The sequence below is a fragment of the Ovis canadensis genome, chromosome 21, assembly GCF_042477335.2.
Source record: "Ovis canadensis isolate MfBH-ARS-UI-01 breed Bighorn chromosome 21, ARS-UI_OviCan_v2, whole genome shotgun sequence".
Lineage (NCBI taxonomy): Eukaryota > Metazoa > Chordata > Mammalia > Artiodactyla > Bovidae > Ovis > Ovis canadensis.
In genome coordinates this window covers 53,435,789-53,454,302 of record NC_091265.1, presented here as the reverse complement: position 1 = coordinate 53,454,302, position 18,514 = coordinate 53,435,789, and the positions used below count along the sequence as shown (strand labels likewise).

Genomic DNA, 18,514 nt, shown 5'->3' with positions numbered 1-18,514 from the left:
CAAGGACAGGTCTTCCCAGTTCATTCTTTCTAAATGTCCGCATTCCTTCTGCTTCCAGACCTTGTCCTTAATCATCAACATCTCCAGCTAGATGACTCATCTTAGCAGGGCAATGGACATGCAGATGGTGGTGGGGTGGGGGGGGCGGCCATAAGGTTCTCAGGTGTGGGGGACTGTTTTCAGATGACAAGAGATGAGTTGGAGTAAGGAGCATGTTGTCCTCCAACCACTCGTTCATTGGGGACCTCCCAGAATCTGCTATCTTGGGCTCCTCAGGGTATCCCTAAGACAGAAACTTCAAAATGGACTTTGTATAAACTTCTACTATAAAACTATTTCAAACACAACATAAATAATAAAGAAGATTGTCATAAGCCCTATATTTTATCATTTGGCATCAAAAACTACAAAACTAACCTCTTAGTCCCACAAGTTGTCATAGACTGGAGACTATGCAACATCAAGGTGATGGCCAAGTGAGTTTCTGGTGAAGGCATTCTTGACTTGCATCAGTCTTTTTCTTCTTGCTATCTTCTCACATATGTTGGTTGAAGGGAAGGGGGAAGAGGGAGAATAAGAGAAAAATAGGGAGAGGCTAATCCCATCATGAGGGAGCACCATCAAAACCACATGTCAACCTGGTTACCTCCCAAAGGCCCTGCTTTCTAATACCATCACATTGGGAGTCAAGGGTGGACACAATTCAATCCATAGCAGCTACACAGGTCTGTTCTTAAATCAAGACAGACACTCATTTCATTCTCTCTTTTACTTCTTATTCATTTTTCAATAAGTATTTTAAGGATGAGATGAGCATTTCACAAAATGTACATAATGAGTATTAGGGGTAAAATAATGGGATGGCATCTGGTCCCATCACTTCATGGGAAATAGATGGGGAAACAGTAGAAACAGTGTCAGACTTTATTTGTGGGGGCTCCAAAATCACTGCAGATGGTGATTGCAGTCATGAAATTAAAAGACTCTTACTCCTTGGAAGAAAAATTATGACCAACCTAGATAGCATATTGAAAAGCAGAGACATTACTTTGCCAACAAAGGTCCACCTAGTCAAGGCTATGGTTTTTCCCATGGTCATGTATGGATGTGAGAGTTGGACTGTGAAGAAAGCTGAGAACCGAAGAACTGATGCTTTTGAACTGTGGTATTGGAGAAGACTCTTGAGAGTCCCTTGGCCTACAAGGAGATCCAACCAGTCCATTCTAAAGGAGATCATTCCTGGGTGTTCTTTCAAAGGAATGATGCTAAAGCTGAAACTCCAGTACTTTGGCCACCTCATGCAAAGAGTTGACTCATTGGAAAAGACTCTGATGCTGGGATGGACTGGGGGCAGGAGGAGAAGGGGACAACAGAGGATGAGATGGCCAGATGGCATCACTGACTCAATGGACGTGAGTTTGAGTGATCTCCAGGAGTTGGTGATGGACAGGGAGGCCTGGCATGCATGCTGCGATTCATGGGGTCGCAGAGTCGAACACGACTGAGACTGATCTGAACTGAACTGAATGGGATCTTAAAAAAAAATGCTCTTTGTTCCCAATAAAATTAACATTTAATATCCAGTCCATGTGCACATTTCCCTTATTCTCAAAAAGCAGATGTCTTTTCACAGTTTATTGAGAGAGAGCAGTAATATGGTGCACTTGGTTGTTCTCCTTTAAGATGAAATAACTGTTCCTTTCCCAATTTTAATGTCATTTATTTGTTCAGAAACTGGGAGTAAGCAGGGTGGTTTGTCTTACAGAATGTCCCACTATTGGTTTTTTTTTTTTTTAACTTTCTTTTACTTTACACTACTGTATTGGTTTTGCCATACATTGACATGAATCCACCATGGGTGTACATGCGTTTCCAAACATGAACCCCCCTCCCACCTCCCTCCCCATAACATCTCTCTGGGTCATCCCCGTGCACCAGCCCCAAGCATTGTGTATCCTGCATCAGACACAGACTGACGATTCGTTTCTTACATGATAGTATACATGTTTCAATGCCATTCTCCCAAATCATCCCACCCTCTCCCTCTCCCTCTGAGTCCATAAGTCTGCTCTACACATCTGTGTCTCTTTTGCTGTCTCACATACAGGGTCATCATTGCCATCTTTCTAAATTCCATATATATGTGTTAGTATACTGTATTGGTGTTTTTCTTTCTGGCTTACTTCACTCTGTATAATCGGCTCCAGTTTCATCCATCTCATTAGAACTGATTCAAATGTATTTTTTTAATGGCTGAGTAATACTCCCTTGTGTATATGTACCACAGCTTTCTTATCCATTCATCTGCTGAGGGACATCTAGGTTGCTTCCATGTCCTGGCTATTATAAACAGTGCTGCGATGAACATTGGGGTACATGTGTCTCTTTCAATTCTGGTTTCCTCAGTGTGTATGCCCAGCAGTGGGATTGCGGTGTCATAAGGCAGTTCTATTTGCAACTTTTTAAGGAATCTCCACACTGTTCTTCATAATGGCTGTACTAGTTTGCATTCCCACCAACAGTGTAGGAGGGTTCCCTTTTCTTCACACCCTCTCCGACACTTATTGCTTGCAGACTTTTGGATCGCAGACATTCTGACTGGTGTGAAGTGGTACCTCATTGTGGTTTTGATTTGTATTTCTCTAATAATGAGTGATGTTGAGCATCTTTTCATGTGTTTGTTAGCCATCCGTATGTCTTCTTTGGAGAAATGTCTATTTAGTTCTTTGGCCCATTTTTTGATTGGGTCGTTTATTTTTCTGGAATTGAGCTGCAGAAGTTGCTTGTATATTTTTGAGATTAGTTGCTTGTCAGTTGCTTCATTTGCTATTATTTTCTCCCATTCAAAAGGCTGTCTTTTCACCTTACTTATAGTTTCCTTTTGTTGTGCAGAAGCTTTTAATTTTAATTAGATCCCATTTGTTTATTTTTGCTTTTATTTCCAGAATTCTGGGTTGTGGATCATAGATGATCCTGCTGTGATTTATGTCGGAGAGTGTTTTGCCTATGTTCTCCTCTAGGAGTTTTATAGTTTCTGGTCTTACATTTAGATCTTTAATCCATTTTGAGTTTATTTTTGTGTGTGGTGTTAGGAAGTGATCTAGTTTCATTCTTTTACAAGTGGTTGACCAGTTTTCCCAGCACCACTTGTTAAAGAGATTGTCTTTACTCCATTGTATATTCTTGCCTCCTTTGTCAAAGATAATATGTCCATATGTGTGTGGATTTATCTCTGGGCTTTCTATTTTGTTCCATTAATCTATATTTCTGTCTTTGTGCCAGGTACTATACTGTCTTGATGACTGTCGCTTTGTAGTAGAGCCTAAAGTCAAGCAAGTTGATTCCTCCAGTTCCATTATTCTTTCTCGAGATTGATTTGGCTATTCGAGGTGGTTTGTATTTCCATACAAATCTTGAAATTATTTGTTCTAGTTCTGTGAAAAATATCACTGATAGCTTGATAGAGATTGCATATAAAAGCCATATGATTATCTCAATAGATGTATAGAAGGCCTTTGAAAAAATTCAACATTGATTTATGATAGAAACTCTCCAGAAAGCAAGAATAGAAGGAACATACCTCAACATAATAAAAGCTATATATGACAAGCCCACAGCAAACATTATCCTCAGTGGTGAAAAACTGAAAGCATTTCCCCTAAAGTCAGGAACAAGACAAGAGTGCCCACTTTCACCACTACTATTCAACATAGTTCTGGAAGTTTTGGCCACAGCAATCAGAGCAGAAAAAGAAATAAAAGGAATCCAAATTGGAAAACAAGAAATAAAACTCTCACTGTTTGCAGATGGCATGATCCTCTACATAGAAAACCCTAAAGACTCCACCAGAAAATTACTAGAGCTAATCAATGAATATAGTAAAGTTGCAGGATATAAAATCAACACACATAAATCCTTTGCATCCTATACACTAATAGTGAGAAAGTAGAAAAAGAAATTAAGGAAACAATTCCATTCACCATTGCAACGAAAAGAATAAAATACTTAAGAATATATCTACCTAAAGAAACTAAAGACCTATATATAGAAAACTGTAAAACACTGATGAAAGAAATCAAAGAGGAGACGAATAGATGGAGAAATATACCATGTTCATGGATCAGAAGAATCAATATAGTGAAAATGAGTATACTACCCAAAGCAATCCACTATTGGTTTTAGAGCAGGAGTCCACAATACCAGCACAGTGGGTCAGGACCAGTACCAGTCCTTGGTCTATTAAGGAACCAGACCTCCACAGCAGGAGGTGAGCTGCAGGCCAGTGAGTGAGCCTTCATCTGTATTATAGTTGCTCCCTACCACTCTCTCATCACCCCCAGAAGGGACAGTCTAGCTTGTTTTCCTGGAACTGTTTGTAGTTACATAACCTATGCTTAATAGAAACAAAAATAGCATAAATACTGATGATTATTTTCCTTTCTCAGTGCTCAGAATGGTGAGTTGGTGCCCTCGCAGTGACAAGTTAGATGTTCCTTATTAACATTTGGACACCAAAATTAAATATTAAAAAACTAAGATCATGGGATCCAGCCCATCCTTCTTGGCAAATAGAAGGAGAAAAGGTGGAAGCACTGACAGCTTTCTTCATCTTAGCCTCTAAAACCACTGTGGATGGTGCCTGCAGCCACGAAATCAGAAGGTTTTTGCCTCTTTGCAGGAAAGCTGTGAGAAACATAAACAGTGTGTTGAGAAGCAGAAACCTCATTCTGCCCAACAGACTGGTAGATGTTTGACCTTTTCATTTGGATTCCAAAAATTTCTGTCCAGTCCCCATTGGTCTTTGAAGTCCCTCAGCTTTCTTGTCCTTCAAGATTCCCAAGATTATTTTCCGCATTTCTTTACCCAGTCCAGAAATCAGCCATCTCTTTAAGAATCCATGCATCGTCTGATGGAAAATGTATTTAGAAGCTCCATGTTAGACCTCAGAATAGTCACTGTTATCAAGTTGTCATTGTTTGCAGGCTTTCCTTTGGTCAGAGCAGGAAGAACACATTTTCCTTAAAAAATAAAATATAAAGGAATTTAATTATTTGGTACAAACTTATGCTTTCAGTTCAAGATTTAAGATAGCAGGGTTTTAATTAAAGTTCTTCATGTTAGTAGTGAACCTCTTTTTCTAGCCACTGAAAGGCTTACTTCAGAACATTAGTTTTAATTATTGTCTTGTTTTTCATGTTAACATATATATGATTTTGTCACAATAACAGAAACAATATGAGGAACAATAATTTGTTGAATATAGTTTCAGATTTCTTCCTGTATTTCTTTTGATTTTCTTTGGTTTTGCTTTGGATGGGCAGTATTTTTGTTTTTCCTTAGAAGATATTCCACTCTGAATGTAGTCATAATTCTGAATTTTAAAGCTACTTAAGTAATGTGTTGTTATGGGCAACTAGTCCAACTTGATGCAATTAGATTTATCAGCCTTTGTTCTCAATTTGTTCAGTTCAGTTCAGTCCCTCAGTCGTGTCCATCTCTTTGCAACGCCATGGACTGCAGCATGCCAGGCTTTCCTATCCATCACCAACTCTCAAATCTTACTCAAGCTCATGTCCATCGACTTGGTGATGCCATCCAACTATCTCATCCTGTCTTCCCCTTCTCTTCTTGTGTTCAATCTTTCCTAACATCAGGGTCTTTTCCAGAGTCAGTTCTTCCCATCAAGTGGGCAAATAATGGAGCTTCAACTTCAGCATCAGTTTTTCCAGTGAATATTCAGGACTGATTTTTTTTAGGGTGGACTGGTTGGATCTCCTTGCAGTCCAAGGGACTCTCAAGAGTCTTCTCCAACACCATAGTTCCAAGAGTATATATGTGTGTCATTTTTCAGTGACATCATATTCTCCCATTAGGATTGACTACCAAAACTGAATTTAAACAATGTGCAAAAATGAGTGTTAAGACACAGTGCCTGATCTACACACATCTGGTGACTAGGAGAGGCTCCTGTTGTATTCAAGGGACAGTCATGGATAGATCTCATGCAGGAATAGGCCCTGGGAGTCCTGGATGAGTCATTAGACATGATTGTCCTTACTTGGCTGCCACATTTGGTTTGTCTTCTTTGATTGGGAAGATATTTCACAATTATTTTTTTGTATGTTTGGTTTGGCAGACAAAATTTATCATGGCATAGCCCCTATGGGGAAATTATATCAGCAGTATATCCATTTATCTTCAGCAGTTAAATTTGTTGGTTTGTATGTGCCCGGTGATCTTTCTTTATAAATAGAAAGGAAACACGCATATTCAGTATGCATTCAGTCTCTTTGTAAATCAACTGACATGAATTAAATTTCTCTCTGTCCCCACTACACTCCCAACTCTAGGCGAGAAATAAAACCTGCAGAAACTGAAGGCTGATTCCAGCACATCGCTGTGGAGTTTTCATTCCCACTGTTCTTTGGGAGAAAAAAAATTAGTATATAAATATCCAAACTTCTGACTTCTCTTGAAAACATGGCCAACTGGCCTGCTATCCAGCATGGGTGAAGTGAAGGAAAGGCTGCTCCCAGTGGTAAGGCCTGTGCTGCCCAGGGTCCAACATGGCAACCTAGTCCTAGTATCATTTCTCTTGCCTCCTGGGGCCATGAGTTTGTAAAAACTAGACTGCTAGCTGTCTTAAGATAAAGACTACTTTTGTCTTGATCAACTTTGACTTTGAAGCCTTTAACCCAGAACCCAGCACACAGTTCTTCCTTGTACATTTGTTGGATGATATAAAATATCTTGTGGATGCATATGACATTTCTTCCAATACTGAAACCATGCAATTGAAGTACTGCTCTGCCCTAAATCTTTGATGCAGACTGGCATAATAGGTGTCCCTGATGTCTGCCATTAGACTCACTAAATAAAGCCAGTTGTTTGTCCCTGGGCTGTCCCTGAAGTCTTCACTTTGCCATTTGACAACTTATCTTCCTAGCAATCTCCTCTCCAACAAAGACAGCAATGCATATCTCATGAAGTGGCTAGAAAGATGACATGAAACCAAGAATGTCGAGGGTGGCCCTTAGTATCCATTTTCATGATGGTCTTAGCAGTTTTTTTCTCCAAGTAGTCAAGGTTCTCCATCTTTGTAGATGTCCAAGCAGATCGGTTTGATTTTCCAGCCAAGCTTCAAGGAAGAGATTAAAGTTCAATTCTCTGTATTCTGAGAAGCTTCAAAGTCCACTCACCAAGGACACTGATGGAGGTAAAGATTTTATCAAGATCTTTGTGCTTTTTTCAGACCTATTAGTGGCCTAAAGGACTAAACGAGGGCATGTCAGAGCATATATAACTAGGGGCTTCTGGTCACCACTACATGGTAAGAACCTGAACTTCCTTGAGTACTTGGAGCCAGGAAAGAAGCATGAAATGGCTTGTGCTCCTTGGCCTGGTGGCCTTCTCAGATTGCAGAGTCATGTAAGTATGGAGACCGAAAGCCACATCATATTCATTTCTGTGATTTTTCTTTTCACCTGATTATTCTATTCATCTGGTTTAGAAGGGAATGGAATATTTCCCTCACAATCTTAAAGTTCAACCCTTACTTATTGATAAGTACCTTGCTATAGGAACTATGGGTCCTAAGGGTCTTGGTGTAGATTTGCATAGCTGCACAACTCTTGGGTTCCAGTCATGTCATGACCTATTGAAATTGGAACTCCTTGCAACTGTTCAGTGCACAGTCAGTGCAGATGCAGGTGTGGTCCTGTGGAATAGCACTTTTCTACATTTTATTTAGCATGTCCTCTTTGTTCCCTCTCTAACTCAGTGTGTATATGTCTATGTCTGCATCTCTGTATCACTATCATTTATCTCTCCATCTCTTTGGAAGTCTCTGAGTGCATTTCTCTCTGTGTTGTTTTCCTTTAATTTTTATTTGACTCATCCTTCCTTCTCAAGCCTCTACATTTCCCTAACTTGTTCCCCATCCCCTGGATTCTTTTTTCAGCTATCTCTTTTCTTTCAACTTGGGGAGGATTGGGAGAGCTACTTATACACTGTTTTATATCTGACAAGCAGTGTGACCACAGCCAACTCACAAGTTCAGTTCAGTTCAGGCGCTCAGCTGTGTCCGACTCTGCAACCCCATGAATCGCAGCATGCCAGGCCTCCCTGTCCATCCATCTCCTGGAGTCCACTCAGACTCATGTCCATCGAGTCAGTGATACCATCCAGCCATCTCATCCTCTATCATCCCCTTCTCCTCCTGCCCCCAATCTCTCCCAGCATCAGAGTCTTTTTCCATTGAGTCAACTCTTCACATGTGGTGGCCAAAGTACTGGAGTTTCAGCTTTAGCATCATTCTTTCCAAAGAAATCCCAGGGTTGAGCTCCTTCAGAATGGACTGGTTGGATCTCCTTGCAGTCCACGGGATGAATCTTCTCCAACACCACAGTTCAAAAGCATCAGTTTTTTGGTGCTCTGCCTTCTTCACAGTCCAACTCTCACATCCATACATGACCACAGAAAAATACCATAGCCTTGACTAGACGGACTGTAGTCAGCAAAGTAATATCTCTGCTTTTGAATATACTATCTAGGTTGGTCATAACTTTTCTTCCAAGGAGTAAGCGTCTTTTAATTTCATGGCTGCAGTCACCATCTGTAGTGATTTTGGAGCCCCCAAAAATAAAGTCTGACACTGTTTCCACTGTTTCCCCATCTATTTCCCATGAAGTGATGGGACCGGATGCCATGATCTTCGTTTTCTGAATGTTGAGCTTTAGGCCTGCTTTTTCACTCTCCACTTTCACTTTCAAACCTCTTGCATATTAAATTCCTCCCTCGTAAAAGAGGACAGGAATCCCCCTTCTACCTCCTTCCCTGAGCTTCTATGAGAAGTATACATTGGGGAGGCAACAGCAATGCTAGTGGCTGTCATTGTTGAGACTTTCTATTTATCAGGCACCTTATGTCCATCACTTCACTATCCCCAAGATGTCCTATTTGGAGGGTTTGAATCATTACATTCCACCATTTTACTGAGAGGATACTGAGACCCCCGCATGGTCTTATGGCTTATCCAACATTACAGAACAGAATCTTTATTCAAACCTATGTCTTTGTCATGGTATATGCAGAAAATTCTGATAATAAGGTGACTCATAAAAATGATTGGAAAATACACAGGGCCATTTCAATGACAGTTATACCTTAACACTGAAAGCTAATTGTAGTTTCTTTGTTTTCTTGGTCAAATGTTCAACGAAAGAATACCTCTAACAAAAGTGAAGACCATGAGAAAAACCTTAAGTGAAGAAAACATGCTGAACAATTTCCTGAAGGAACATGCTTACAGACTGTCCCAGATTTCTTCTCGTGGCTCAATTATAACTATTCACCACCTAGGCAACATCATGGATGTGAGTGTTTTGGGTGGGTGGTGCTCCACAGCTCCCCCTCGTGCTCTAGCCTAGCACTGGGGCTCATCTGGAGGTGACAGGTGGGATGTTGGGGCTGGGGCTCCTGCAGGAGGCAGAAACCCTGAGCAAAAGACGCCCAACCCAGAGGAGAAGATACTATCATCCTCAACTCTTGGTCTTGGTAACTGGGCCCAAAACTTACCAGGTGGCAGTTAAACTTCCATTTCTGTGTCAAAGATGTGTTATTAGTTTGATGGAGATTGTTCCTTCTGAGGAGAAGGCAATGATGACCAACTCCAGTGTTCTTAACTAGAGAATTCCAGGGACAGGGGAGCCTGATGGGCTGCTGTCTATGGGGTTGCATAGATTCAGACACGACTGAAGCAACTTAGCTGCAGCAGCAGCAGTTCCTTCTGAACTAAGGGAGTCACTCAGTTACAGATGAGGAGTGAACCATCTCTGGTCAAAAGGTAGAACCAACTGCAAAGCAACTGTGAATCCCCAGACAGAGGAATTCAGTTTCCACAGATGCAAGAACCACAGCAGTAAAAAGTTATTGAAACTGTATTCCGTGTAAGGCCATAAGAATCTAACACATTGGTTACTGTTCTTAGATTAGAAAAAGGGCTTATTTTGCCTTCAAGAATGCCCATGCCAGCCTGAGAGATAGGCAAAAAGTAAATACATGTTAAATGAAAGAGTCACCTGTGTGGTGTTAATTGGATGTGGTCTGAGTTTGGAGGAAGTGGCTGGGGTTGATCAAGAAGGACCTCCTGGATAAGGCTGGGTTTGAAGAAACTACAGAGCTTCTCAAATGAAGGAACCAGGACTTCCCTGAGTGTCCAGCTTCCTGGAGGTCCAGTGGTTATGCCTCTGGGCTTCCAATGCAGGAGGTACCACTTCAACACCGGGTCATAGAATCAATATCCTGCATACAATGTAGCACAGGAAAAAATATCAAATGTAAGTACCTTTGTGATCAAAGGCCGTGAGCTGCACAGTGGTTATAAATTGATCTCAAGAGATATTTGACACCCACAGGGAGGCAGCAGTGTGGGAAGAAAGGGTAGCCAGTTCTGCACTAACCCACTCCCTCCTTCTCCCAATAGATGCTCTATGAGGGTAGCATCACCATTGGAACACCCCTTCAGGAATTCCATGTTGTCTTTGACGCAGGCTCATCTGAGTTATGGGTGCCCTCCCTCTTTTGCCCCAGTTCAACCTGTGCCCTGCCACTCTGTTTTCCACCCTTGGGACCTGATGACACCCATCTCTTGTGTCTGCAGCTACACAAGTTGGTTCAGACATTACAAGTCTTCCACCTTCCCGCCTACCCAAAAGACCTTCAGCATCACCTATGGATCGGGGAACATGAAGGGATTTCTTGCTTATCACACTGTTCAGGTAATGTGTTAACAGAAGCTGAGTCAGGACTGGCTATGCAGTGACCCCTGCTTACAAAACAGATTCAGGACCATCTGGCAGGACCCATCCTAGCTTACCTCCCATAGACATTGGCCATCTTACCCACAGGATCCTGTCCCTGGGGAGGCAGTGCCCATGGTGACACATGAGCAAACAGATAGCTAACCCAGAGAGTGACTTGAGGTGTGGACTTGCAGCTCCTCTGCCCATGAGAAGTTCAAGGTTTATTTTGTTGGAAGCGAAAAGAGGGGGGAAAAGCACCTACTTTTATATTCACAGACTGTGCCAAGCACTTTCAGGTAATAACTGGTTTAATCCTGCAATAACCCCACACAGCAGGTGGTCTGATTAGCTCTAGAGACATATGAGGAAACTGAGGTACAGACAGCAAGAGCCTTGCTGAGGTCACACATGTGGTAAACAGTGGAACTGGGCTGGCTTTTCAAGACTGAAGTTGCTGTGGGGCGTTTAGGGACAGTATAAAACTAATCTAAGGACCCTGGGGGCAGTCAAGAGCTTCAAGTATTCAGAATGGGAAACTGGAGGCCAGACATGTCAGGGAGCCTGATAAATGAGTTCTCACTCTAGGATGCCTTTGAGAGTCTAACAAAACCTATGGCCTGCCTCCCCAAAGTACTTGAGTAGTTCCCATCTATCTCTTTCTCTCTCATACACACTCATACAAATACACACATATCCCCAAAAGTGAATTTCTCAGGCAGTAATTTCATAGATCCCTGCAAGCAAGATTGAGTTTGCAGCTTCTGTCTTCCTGGACAGATGTAGAATTCCCAGTACATTACAGAGAATGCAGTCCATTCCTGTCATTAGGTCATAGTGATGCCAAAGAGAAGGCTATCTTGCTCTCGACTCATTTTCTCCACAAGGGGGCATGAATGGGTCCTGGCCTGACGCTTGGTTGTCCCACCTGTACAGAAGCCATAAGGCCAATTTGATTTACTCAGGTGGTGTTTTTCAGAGGGGCAGCTGTTTTAAAATTCACAGCCTCTCTCAAATGGAACCCAAATTCCCCTCCCAGCTTAGTCTAACCGTCTGAGATCCACCAAAGACACAGAACAGCCTCAATTCTTCTCTGAGGATCTAATGGCAATGCATGCCAGCCCAGTCCAAGCTCCAATTCACGTATCTGTAAGTGGGAACACTCTTCTCTCCCACAGATTGGGGACCTTGTAAGTACTGACCAGCTGTGCAGTCTAAGCGTTGTAGAATACAGGTATGAGGGTGCACCTTTTGATGGCGTCTTGGGCTTGAACTACCCCAACATATCCATCTTTGGAGCTATCCCCATCTTTGACAACCTGAAGAATCAAGGTGCCATTTCTGAGCCTATTTTTGCCTTCTACTTGAGCAAGTAAGTCTGAGATGGACAATCCCTTTCTCCATATCAGCTGTAAGATGCTTTCAGTTGCATGAAAATTATAGAACACTTGATAAAGAAGTATCCTGAGAGATAATCTAACCCAGGATATATAGCCTAAGGGCCATACCTGGCTTCACCACCGGCATTTATAAATAACGTTTCATTGGAACACAACCCTGCTCCTGGTCTCAAGACCAGTAACTTGGTATAGCGGGGAGAGTGAGGAGGAAGGCTAATGGAAGGCAACAGGAAACAAGTTGGAGGAAAAGGCAATAGGATTTGCTTATGAATTTGATAAGGAAGGAAGAAGAAGGATGGTGGCTATCTTTCCTTCCTCATTAGCATTCCACTGGGAGCCCAGGACCACCTACCCAACTTGCAGGAGCCAGTGAAAAATCAAAATGTTGGACACAAAACAAACGTGTGGGACCCCTTGTTCAAGAAATATTAGGCATTTCAAGACAGGAAAGCAGAGGTGGGTTCCCTTCTGAGTCTGGGGCCATTTGAACAGTAGAGGTCACAGGCCAGCAGAGCCAACTCTGGATGACCTGAACCCACACCCTTAGAACTCCCAGGCTTTGACTTTCCTGAAAAATGACAAGCTGGACAAGGAGAAAACCATTATGCTTCAGCACCATGTCCTCTGAGTGTATCTGAGCACTCAGGTCGCAGGAGGTCCACGGCATCTTCAGAAGACAGAGTGGGTGGAGCCCAGCCAGGTGACTCAGCTTCTAACCTCCTCTGTTGGACACAAAACAAACATGTGGGACCCCTTGTTAGCCACTTGTTAGCCAGTAACCAACCTCAGTCTAGATCTCAATCGCTCCTAGACTCGATTTCTTCATCTGTACATGGGGACCTTATTAGGGCCATGATGGGTGGACCAGCACAGCTCTAAGACAGTGCTGTTGTAACTGTCCTCCAAGGATCCCCACCCCCACCCCCCCAGCTCTTCTCTATACACATGCAGGGCAAAAGGCAGTGTGGTGATATTTGGCGGGGTGGATAAATCCTACTACCAGGGAGTGCCCAACTGGGTACCATTGATTGAAGCGGGCAACTGGAGTGTACACATGGACTGGTAAGCCTCTTCCTCTGAGGGTCAGCCCAAGTGATGCTCCCGCTACTGTACATGGACACAGGCAGACACACACAAATGCATTCTCAGACACACAGTCACACAGACATATACACCACCCACAACAACACAGACAGACACACAGACACATGAAAATACACAAGCAGACACATATAAACATGCGCAGAGACACATATAAACATGCATAGCTAGTCAGAGACACAAAAGCACACACAGAGACACATACGAACACACATACAAACACATATACAAACAAACACACAAGCACATAGATTGCAAACAACTCATGGTTTCATAATTACCCCAGGCCTTCTGACCAGGGTTCTGACCAGGGTCCTAAAAGGGTCTGGAGAGGCCTGTGCAGCTGGGAGAGGGCTGCACCCACTGCCCTGTGAGGCGTGGAGCATGATTAGAGGACTCTACAGTGTGGTGAACAGAGGATCAATGAGAATTTCTCCAGCCTGAACATAGTTATAAGATGACCAACTGTCCAGGGCTACTTGGGACCAAGGAAGTTCTCAGTACAGATAAATATGAATTTAAAAACACAGAAAGTCCTGAACAAATGGGTAGAACTGGTCTCCTAAGGGAGCAACTTACTCAGCACTGTAGAGAGGTTTGCTGAAGTCTCAAGACGTGAAAGCAACTAATAAAAAAGACACCCCACGTACCTGGGCACACAGTAGGGCAGGGGCTATAACAGAGAATCAGAAAGGTGGGATCCAGGAATGACCTGAGGACAAAAGGCAATAATTGATAGGATCCTGTGTGATACCCTCAGACAAAAGCTGACCTGTCCTTTGGGGTTACTGTGGGCTAGTCATGTATTTCCTGACCAGGGTCTCAGGGTCTGAGCTGGTTGTAGGAACAGTGCTAGGAGACACCCTATCCCAGAGGCACCCCTCTCTCCCCCTACTGTGAGATTCTGCTGCCCCTGCGAATCTCCATGTTCACTCTGTGGTTGACCTGTTATTTGTTCCCCACCAGATACAACTCTCTGGATGTTTCTCATTCATTACTTTCACAGTCTTCATTCACTCACTAAACACACGAGCATTGGGCATCCACTGTGTGCCAGGCACTTTAGGGAGTCAATGTGAATAAAACTCGCCCTCACATCTGAGAAGGTAGATGCACAGGAAATGACACACACACATAGTGAATTGTGACTTTGGTACATGCTAGAGAGTACTCTTGCCTGGAAAATCTCATGGGCAGAGGAGCCTGGTGGGCTGCAGTCCATGGGGTTGCTGAGGGTCGGACATGACTGAGCGACTTCACTTTCACTTTTCACTTTCATGCATTGGAGAAGGAAATGGCAACCCACTCCAGTGTTCTTGCCTGGAGAATCCCAGCTACAGGGAAGCCTGGTGGGCTGCCGTCTATGGGGTCGCACAGAGTCGGACACGACTGAAGTGACTTAGCAGCACCAGCAGACATGAGGAAGGGTCTACAGAGACTGTCAAGAAAGGAGACTGATAAACACTGGGGGAAAGACTTCCCTGAAACCATGACAACTAAGCTGGAATCTGGAAGATGAGAAGAAATTTGCTAGTCAAAGGGGTGGGGGCTCCTCTAGGAAGGATGACCAGCTTGTGCCAAGGTGCAAAAGATCCTGGTGTATTCAAGTACTGCATTCAAGGATGGAAAGGAAGGTGCTGTATTGGGAGCAAAGGAAAAGAGGGCAAGAGACAAATGGTTGTTTAGGAGACAGTCGGGAAGGGGGCACCTCTGGGGAGACTCAGAGTGACCTTGATGCCCTCTCTGTCACACTGTCTCTCAGCATCTCCATGAAAAGAAAGGTTATTGCTTGTTCTGGTGGCTGCGAGGCCCTTGTGGACACCGGGACATCACTGACCTTGGCCCAAGAAGACTGTTCAATAACATACAGAAGCTCCACGCTATGGGGTTCCAAGGTGAAGAAGGGTCATGCCCCAGGGTCACTCCCAGTATCCACACACAAGAAGGATCTCCAGGGCCAACCTCTCTCCTTCTCTCTCTAACAGCACTACATTCCATGTTTTGCCATCTATACCCTGCCCTCTATTATCTTCACCATCAATGGTATCAATTACCCAGTCCCAGCTCAAGCCTACATGCTCAAGGTGAGGACAGAACCCTGGGGGTGGTTCTCAAATAGGAACTTGAAATAACCCTTTGCCTGCTGCTGGGAGAAGGCTGCCCTCTGCAGGCCATCTTCCACTGTTGGAGATGCTGCTGAGCCCTGTGGCTGGGCCAGTGCCTGCCAGAAAAAAAAAAAAAAAAAAAAAAAAACCGCTTGAGAGTAAAGGGCTGTCTGGGACACTAATCATCCTGAAATAAATGTGGAGACACCACGCCATGCTGGCATGGTGGGAGTCACAAGGAGAGGGGAACACTCAAGTCTTCAGTGTTCCAAGACCTTCAGTTCAATCTGAACCCTCAGATGGATGAACACGGAGAGTCAGCTCTAGCAGTCCCTGAAATAGGCCACATTACAAGGAGAATGGCTGGGGACAGTCCCAGTGTGCTATCCTACCATAGGGATTAATAGTCTCCCTTCTCTCGCAGTTTTCCTGGTTTGGATGATAAATTACATGGTCAGCCTAGTTCTTGGCTGCCATTTCGCCTTGCTCTGCCAGGTGCCCCCTTTGTGATTTAGGGTACCGACCCCTCTGTGGGGAGGTTGGATACTAAGGTGAATAAAGGATGCACAGTGACTGCTCAGCCCCAGCACAGGGTGGAGGCTTCATGTCAGCTCCCTGCGGGAGTTTGTAACAGACTGGTGAATTCAAAGAAGGCTTTGAGGAAGGGAGGGAATTTCAGGAATTGTAAAGTCACAAACTCATTGAACCATATGGAAAGTTGTTTGGTTCTAGGCAAACTTCATTGGATTCTATGCAAATGGCATCCCAAGGTGCTCTGAGTTGAGGGACTTACTCATGGTGATGAGGGCTAGGACTGACCGATGGGGATGGGGGACCAAAGTATGTTACCGAACCAAGCCTGGAGTGGCCAAAGAGGGTGAGTGCGGACTGAAGGAGGCTTCCCAGAGTTCCTAAGTTAAGTCTTCAAGAACGTGCTGTGGGCACTGCTCTATTTAAGATGGATAACCAACAACGAGTTACTGTGTAGCACAGGGAACTCTGCTCAATTATATGACAGCCTGAATGGGAGGGGTATTTTGGGGACCAGGATTCATGCATACATATGGGTGAGTCCCTTTACTGTCCACCTGAAACTCAAAATATTGTCAATCAGCTATACTTCAATTCAAAATAAAGTTGTTTTTTTTTTAATTGTGGATTGTGGGAAGCAGGAGGCAAACAGGCATTCTCTGCAGAGAAAACAAGGAGCAGGAGTCAGAAGGAAGGAAACAGGGAGTGAGAACTATGGACACTCTTATTCTTTTCTAAAGATTATATTGAACTCTGGCTAATCTTCAGTGTTGCATTAAGTTTTGCTGCACAGCAAGTGACTCAGTTTTAAACATAAAAATTATATGTTATTTTTCTTATTCTTTTCATGTGGTTTATGACTGGATATTTAATATATTTCCTAATACTCTACAGTAGGACTTTGTTGTTTATCATTCTTCTGTATCCACAACTCCCAGTCCTTTCCTCCCCCACACTCTTCCTCATGGAAACTGCATGTCTTGGCCCTTTTTGGTTGTGGATGAACTCTCATATCCCCTGCTAATGAGAAAATCCCTTGATACTTACCAAAAGAGGGAAATAAAACCAACAATGTTGCTGAATCTGAATATTTGTGGGAGTCCCACATAAGGGCTCAGGCTGACTGGTGTGTGTCTCTGACTCCTACAGGATTCTAGAGGCCACTGCTTTACCACCTTTAAAGAGAACACAGTGAGGACATCTACAGAGAACTGGATCCTGTGTGACATATTCCTGAGGCTGTATTTCTCAGTCTTTGACTGAGGAAATGACAGGATTGGCCTGGCATGGGCAGTGTAAATGCTTGGTGTGGTTCAGGAATCAGTAAGGCCGCTCTGAGCAAACACTTACTCACACTTAGGGCACTCCTGCCCAGGATGCTGGTGAACTGTATTTGATGGTCTGCACACCCTATTCTCATGAAAGAATAAAGGGTTTCACTCTCAATGGTGCTGAATCAAATGGGTGCCTCTGTTTGTGTCTGGGAGGTGTACTAAGATTGGGAAGGATCTAGAACAAAGTCTGAATCACATTTGAGAGGAGACTACTCAAACTGGCCTCAAGGAATGGGGAGACTCATTGAAATGATTCTGGGAATCCAGAACACAAATATCAGAGCAAATACAAAGATCTCAGTGTCTGGACCCAAGAAATCAGAAGTCATCAGTTCTCAATTTCACACCCTCATATTTCATTCCCTCTTCTTTGATGGTCTTAGCCTGACAACTTTCTTCATTAATGCTTCTACACCTAGTGAGGGAGTCCAAGCTACCTGCCCTAGGGTGTTATATCCTGAAGGCATCTCCAATAAGGAAAGAAAAGACTATAGACATCAGAGTTCAAGGATGTTCTCTAAATGACCCACTTGAGATCACATGTACAGCCACAGCTCAGTCATCTTGGCAGGAACATGGGGTCCTATGATTGGCTCTACATGGTCTTGTGGCCCTGACCCAGGAACACACATGATTGTCAATTTCCTCCAGAACTACATGACTGAAGCTGGGGAGAGGCAGCCCCAAGGATAGCCACTGGGTGATGGTCTAGGCCATAGAAGAGTTTGTGATGGTCCACCAACTCCACCATCTCCTCATTCAGAGGAATTATAGGGGATAATGAAACAGACTCTCTTCATCCCATCTCAGATGATCTTATCACTAGGCTTCTCCTCCAGGGGAGTTTGGGTGAGGTACTTCATGCAAAGCTCATTACCTCTTGTTCCACATGCCAGGCACCAGCTCTCTGCCACATATGCCTGCTCTGTCCTTTCCATTCCTACCTGGTAAGTGGTGGCCCCAGTGGATCCCTGAGCCATCACCCACCTCCAGGGCCCAGAATGCCCTTCCTTGGCCTCCAGTTCTGCTGGGGAGAATGCAACTCAGGTATCGGGGGACCCAGGGTACACAGAGCCTTCAGCCTTTCTGAGCTTCCTTCAGGGGTGGAGCTACAAATTATTTGCTTGGAGCTGCCATGGTTAGGCACTTTTGCAGTGGAAGCATCCGTTCTTTCCACCTGGAGGCCCTCAGTAGATGTCTCAGCTGAGACAGCAGGAGTCAGACGTTGATTTCCTTTCCGAATG

At 43.8% G+C, this 18,514-nt stretch overlaps 1 protein-coding gene across 1 annotated transcript; it reads left to right on the top strand.

Annotated features, from left to right (window-relative positions):
* The first annotated feature begins 9,248 nt into the window (after window positions 1–9,248).
* LOC138426635 (pregnancy-associated glycoprotein 1-like) lies at window positions 9,249–17,199 on the top strand. Its single transcript, XM_070289441.1, has 8 exons — window positions 9,249–9,374; window positions 10,484–10,560; window positions 10,661–10,778; window positions 11,978–12,171; window positions 13,151–13,261; window positions 15,063–15,195; window positions 15,286–15,384; window positions 17,086–17,199. The coding sequence occupies exons 1-8, from the start codon at window positions 9,249–9,251 to the stop codon at window positions 17,197–17,199; spliced, it is 972 nt and encodes a 323-aa protein (XP_070145542.1).
* Window positions 17,200–18,514: the final 1,315 nt, after the last annotated feature.

What these genes read in the sequence shown, in the direction of transcription:
- LOC138426635 (XM_070289441.1), top strand. Translation starts at nt 9,249, where the DNA reads ATGAGAAAAACCTTAAGTGAAGAAAACATGCTGAACAATTTCCTGAAG. An exon ending in TTTGACGCAGGCTCATCTGA is followed by an intron (nt 10,561 to 10,660) that starts GTTATGGGTGCC and finishes TTGTGTCTGCAG; the next exon opens with CTACACAAGTTGGTTCAGAC. An exon ending in TGGAGTGTACACATGGACTG is followed by an intron (nt 13,262 to 15,062) that starts GTAAGCCTCTTC and finishes ACTGTCTCTCAG; the next exon opens with CATCTCCATGAAAAGAAAGG.